This window comes from Myotis davidii, unplaced genomic scaffold, assembly GCF_000327345.1.
Source record: "Myotis davidii unplaced genomic scaffold, ASM32734v1 scaffold358, whole genome shotgun sequence".
Lineage (NCBI taxonomy): Eukaryota > Metazoa > Chordata > Mammalia > Chiroptera > Vespertilionidae > Myotis > Myotis davidii.
In genome coordinates this window covers 805,621-811,373 of record NW_006290768.1, presented here as the reverse complement: position 1 = coordinate 811,373, position 5,753 = coordinate 805,621, and the positions used below count along the sequence as shown (strand labels likewise).

Genomic DNA, 5,753 nt, shown 5'->3' with positions numbered 1-5,753 from the left:
AGAGGCTCCCTGAGCCTCAAGGAGGGGCTCAGCCCTGACCTCAGACTCAGCTGCGAGGCCCGGAATGTGCACGGGGCCCAGAGCGCCTCTGTCCTGCTGCTGCCTGGTCAGGGCCTGCTGGGGGCAGAGGCCACGGAGGAAGGAGTGGGTAAGAGAGAGGGTGGGGCTGGGGAGGGGGGCTGAGTCAGGAAAGAAAGGGGTGAAAGGAAGAGTGGTGGGGGCCGAGTCCAGTAAGGGCACAGGGTGCTGGGGGGCGGAGGGAAATCACCCCAAACCCCATCTGTCCGCAGGGAAGCCCGCGCTCCGGGAAGCATTTGTCCTGGGCGCTGTCACGGGAGCAGGTGTCGTTGGGCTGCTCGGCCTCTGCCTCGTTGTCTTCCTGTGAGTGTCGTCCCGAGAGAGCAGGAGGCTGGGCCTGGAACCCCACACGGCCGCCTGGGGGGGCGGGGGGGTCTGGGTGATGCAGGGGTTGTGAGAACAGGGCCATCCTGTCCCCACCACCGAGAAGGGAGCCTGTTCTCATCGTGAAAGTCAGTGCAGGCACGTCCCCTGCGTCCGGCCGGGGTCAGCCCTTCCAGCCTCCTTGGCAGGGGATGGTGGTCACACGCTGAGCTCTGCGCCCCGCAGGCTGCTCAGGGGTCCCCGCCTCCCCTTCAGAGTGAAGACCCGCAGGAGGGGCGCACCCCGGGCTGCAGCTGGTGAGAAGGATGCCTCCTCTACACGGGGTCCCTCCCCCTCCACGCGGAGTCCCGCCTCCTCCACACGGAGTCCCGCCTCCTCCATGCGGAGTCCCGCCTCCTTGGTGAGTCATGCCCCGCTCCCCCATCGGATGCCTCTGCCATCTCCCCAGGACACCATGGCCACATCCACCCCGATGACTTAAGATGACCATCGAGCCCCAAGCAGGCCTTTCCTCCTGGGTCCCCGTCAATCCAGGCACCCAGGCCGGCGGCCGGGAGTCCCCCTCCCCTCCGCTCCCATCTCCCCTCAAAGCCAAGGACCTGCCCATCTTCCTGAGTGTGTTCAGGTCCAGAGGGGCCCTCCCTGTCCCCCCATCCCACTTCCTCCTCCTCCCCCTCTCTCCTCCCCATTTCAGGACGCCAGAAGGACCGCCCCCAAATAACTGTCTGCTACAAGTTTAGGGGTCCCCGAGGCACTCTCATGTTCATGACTCAGAGAAGTTGTCATACTCGTGGTCATGGTTCATTACAGCGGGCAGCCGGGGACAGAATCGGCCCCGGGCCCAGGCGTGGGCTTCCGCGGTCCCTCAGCGGAGTCACAAGGACAGTGCCTAGTCTCCCAGCAAAGACGTGAGACCACACGCACGGGCACCCCACTGGGCAGCTCCCCGAGCCTGATGTCCAGTTCTAGTTGGGGGACGGTCACGTGGCTGGACTCAGCTTCCATCCCCGCAGAGGTCAAGCCAACGCCCCGTGGCCCAAGGCCGCCATCATCACGCGAACTGCCTGGTGTGGCCCACGGTCCCCCGAGGCTTAGAGGTTCCCTCCCAGGTGCTGGGGGCACAGGGTCAAGCTTTTCTCGGGGCAGCGTTCACCCTTTACTGTTCAATATCCTTTGTAGGGTGCATGACGTAATTCATGAATGCTTCTCTTGCACCCCTGAAATGCGGAGTGGCCCCCGAGGGCAGGGCAGTCTGGGCCTGAGCAAATTCCTGTCCTCGTGCCACCACCCCATTCCTGTGCCTCCTACTGCCACGTGCAGTGAGAGAACAACATAACCGACTCCCGCCTGCCGGTCTGCTCCCCCCACTGCAAGCTGGCGGGTCGGGGGCGGGTCTGCTTTGCTCCCCAGTGAACATCCAGGGCCCAGCATAGGGGCCGCTGTCCCATAAGGCAGCAGGCACAGAAGCCAGAGGGACTCGGGCATCAGTCCTGGTCCTCCCAACAACTAAATGTGTGGATTTGGGGATATTTAGCCTCAGTTTCTCCACCTGACAAATAGAATACCTCTTTGGCCCCTTGAGTGTGTCTCTTCCTAAGCCTTAGGAGCACCCTAATTAAGTTAATAGCAATGTACCTACCTATATAGTTTAAGTTAAAAAAATCTGGCTCTCAAAAGAAATTTTGTACTGTTGCTATTTGGCTCTGTGGACTAATGAGTTTGCCGACCACTGCCCTAGCGGACTCTTGTGAGGAATCCAGGCGGCTGGCAGTCCGTTACCAAGGGCCAGGCATAACTTCCCTAAAATATCTGCTGACTCAATGCACGGCGGGGAGGGGCGCCGCCGCCAACGTCAGTGGAATGAACAGATGAAAGACTAATTTGCTCAGTTTCCGGGTTTGCTTGTGGGCCCTCCTTGCTGACTCCCAGCCCCCCTCACCCTAATGTGACTGCGTCTCCCCCCTCCACTCAGGGTGGCCAGCGTGAGTGTCGGCCGGGCAGCCAGCTAGACCACCCGCCCCCAGCTGCGCCCCCCGCCGCCGCCTCCGGGGAGGAGCTGGAGCTGTATTACGCCACCCTCAGCTTCCAGGGGCCGAGGCTGGGGGAACAGCCCGACCAGGAGGCCACCACCAGCACCGAGTATGCAGAGATCAAGATCCGCACCTAACGGGCCCCCAGCTCCAGCGACCTCTGGCTGGAGGGCCCAGGGCTTCTCTGGGAGGGGAGACATCAGGGACAATTCCCAAGAACGAGCTGACGACACGGGCGTCCCACTGGTGCCACGATGGGCAGAACTGGCCTCAAATTTCAGCCCGTCTCCAACTACGAGAATGAGTCTGAGCAAGTCACTCTACTTCTCAGTCTCCCCTCTGTAACACAGACACAGTAACCCAACTGGACCCTGGCCGATGTGGCTCACTAGCTTAGTGTCCACCTATGAATCAGGAGGTCACGGTTCGCTTCCCAGTCAGGGCACATGCCGCGGTTGTGAGCTCGATCCCCAGTGTGGGGCGTGTAGGAGGCAGCCAATCAATGATTCTGTCTCATCATGGATGTTTCAACCCCCCCTCTTCCTTCCTCTCTGAAATCAATTAAAATATATGTTTTAAAAATCACCTACCGTGAGTGGTTGTTGTGGGCGTTGCGGCAATAGTTAGGTAAAGCTCCAGGCAGGCGCCGTGCTCATGCACACAGAGCACCACGTGTATGTCACACCTCTTCCCAGGAAAGCCCACCGGGAATAGGGTCCGGCCTCCTGGCCCAGAGGGGCCCCCTCCTCAGGACTGTTCCAGCTCCAGGGCGCCCTGAAGGCCTGCATGAGGCTGTCACTGGGCTGCACTGCAGCTCAATTCTCCCTCTGCCTCATCTGCCTCCTTCCCCTCCCCTCCCCTGTCCAGGGACTGTCCCTGGGGCACCACCTCTGCACATGGGCCTCTCTGAGTCTGCCTCCTGGAAGCCCAATCTGTATATTTCTCCACACACAAACTCATTCACTGGTTATCTGAACTGAATGGTAGGTTATCTCATTACATACCTCTCTCTTTAATTACATGTCCCTTAGGCTTTCGTTCTTCTTAAGTTTCTTTTTGCAATATCTATACTAATAAAAGGGTAATATGCTAATTAGACCGGGTCAACGGGACATCTTCCGGACATCCGACTTCCTTCCAGACCAAAGCCATGGTGGTAGGGGCCGAGGCAGAGGTAGTTAGGGGTGATCAGGCCAGCAGGGGAGCAAGTAGTTAGGGGCAAGATCAGGCCAGTGTGGGGGAGCAAGCAGTTAGGGGACGATAAGATGAGCAGGGAAGAGCAGTTAGGGGGCAATCAGGCCGGCAGGGGAGGGCAGTTAGGGGGTGATCAGGCCGGCAGGGGAGGGCAGTTGGGGGAGATCAGGCAGGCAGGTAGAGGTGGTTAGGGGCAATCAGGCAGGCAAGTAGAGGCGGTTGGGGGCGATCAGGCAGGCAGGTAGAGGGGGTTAGGGGCAATCAGGCAGGCAGGCAGAGGCAGTTGGGGGAGATCAGGCAAGCAAGAAGGCAAGCGGTTAGGAGTCAGCAGTCCCAGATTGCGAGAGGGACGTCTGACTGCTGGTTTAGGCCTGATCCTGCAGTTGGGCCTAAACCGTCAGTCAGACATCCCCTGAGTGGGTCCTGGATTGGAGAGGGTGCAGGCTGGGCTGAGGGACACCCCTCCCCCGCCCCATGCAGGAATTTCCTGCACCAGGCCTCTAGTTTGCTTATAGAGTTCCTTGCTGTCACAGTCTGTGTTCCATTTACTTGGTAATTATTTTTTACAGTGCTCACATCCAACTTATCTTGTTCTCTTTCCATTGATCGTCCACTTCGTTTTCCCCATGGTTCCATTAATGAGAAAACATGTTCAACATGGGTACGATGCGCCAATACAGCGAACAGGTATTGGCATAAAGTTAACAACTTTGTGTGGAAAACAGCCCTTCAAATTCCATGTGTTGTGATTCCATCTTTCATGCACAGTCTGCTTTGCCTGCTTCAGGACTATGTAACCTCTCTCTCTCTCTCTCTCTAGTATGTTTTTATTGATTTCAGAGAGGAAGGGAGGAGAGGGTGAGTGAGATAGAAACATCGATGATGAGAGATAATCATTGACTGGCAGCCTCCTGCACGCTCCCCACTGGGGATCAAGCCAGCAACCAAGGGATGTACCCTATTATACTATCTTTCTCAAAACATAGTAGCAACCCAGTCATGCTTTTTTGTTGTTGTTAATTCTCATCTGAGGATATTTTTGCATTGATTTTTGTTTTTGTTGTTGTTAATCCTCACTGGAGGATAATTTTTATTGATTTTAGAGTGGAAGAGAGAGGAAGACATAGAGAAACATCGATGTGAGAGAAACACATCGATTGGTTGCTTCCTGCACAAGGTCTGGCCAGGGCCCAGACCGGGGAGGAGCCAGCAACCAAAGTACGTGCCTTTGCTTTGAGCAGAATCAAACCCAGGACCCTTTGGTCTGCAAGCTGATGCTCTATCCACTGAGCCAAACCAGCTAGGACTCTTCTAGAAGTTTTATAGTTTTGCATTGGAGTTAATTTTTATGGAAGGTATAGGTCTGTGTCTGAGTCCATTAAGTCCATTAAAAAATATTTTTATTGATTGATTTGAGAGAGAGGGAGAGAGATTTGTTGTTCCACTTATTTATGCATTCATTGATTGATTCTTGTATGTGCCCAGACCAGGGATTAAAAGTGAAACCCTGGCCTATCAGGATGACACTCTAACCACTGAACTACCTGGCCAGGGCCATTAAGTGCATTTTCAGCTTATAATGGGTTACTGGGATGGGGCTCCATTGTAAGTTGAGGAGCATCTGTACACGGATGGATGGATGGAAGGAAGGAAGGAAGGATGGAGGGGTGGCTCCATGAAGTCTGGACAGATGAATGAAAGGGTAGATGATGGCTTATCAGGATGACACTCTAACCACTGAACTACCTGGCAGGGCCATTAAGTGCATTTTCAGCTTATAATGGGTTTACTGGGATGTGGCTCTATTGTAAGTTGAGAAGCATCTGTACACGGATGGATGGATGTGTGGATGGGTGGACGGAAGGAAGGAAGGATGGAGGGGTGGCTCCATGAAGTCTGGACAGATGAATGAAAGGGTAGATGATGGACGAGAGGTTGACGGGATGGGTGAATGGGGAGAAAAGGGAGCTAACCTTTCCCAAAAGGAACACCTTTTGTGGACACTCGACTCTCCAAGCTCCAATGAAACCATTTATTACAAAGCGCAGTGGTTGCAGTGGCAGGAAGGGTCCCACTGAGGGGCCGGCTCAGCCCCGTCCCGAGTGAAGGGCCTTCTCCGTGCTCCAC

The 5,753-nt window shown here is 55.8% G+C and overlaps 1 protein-coding gene across 1 annotated transcript in view; it reads left to right on the top strand.

Moving 5' to 3' along the window:
* Positions 1–2,863, top strand: part of SIGLEC11 (sialic acid binding Ig like lectin 11) — a 10,261-nt gene extending 7,398 nt beyond the window's left edge. Inside the window, exons 7-10 of the mRNA XM_015564003.1 lie at positions 3–148; positions 291–381; positions 658–802; positions 2,375–2,863. Of these exons, the coding sequence (XP_015419489.1) occupies positions 3–148; positions 291–381; positions 658–802; positions 2,375–2,569 (577 nt within the window). The 3' untranslated portion in view covers positions 2,570–2,863. The remainder of the gene's footprint in view (positions 1–2; positions 149–290; positions 382–657; positions 803–2,374) is intronic.
* The last annotated feature ends 2,890 nt before the right edge of the window (positions 2,864–5,753 follow it).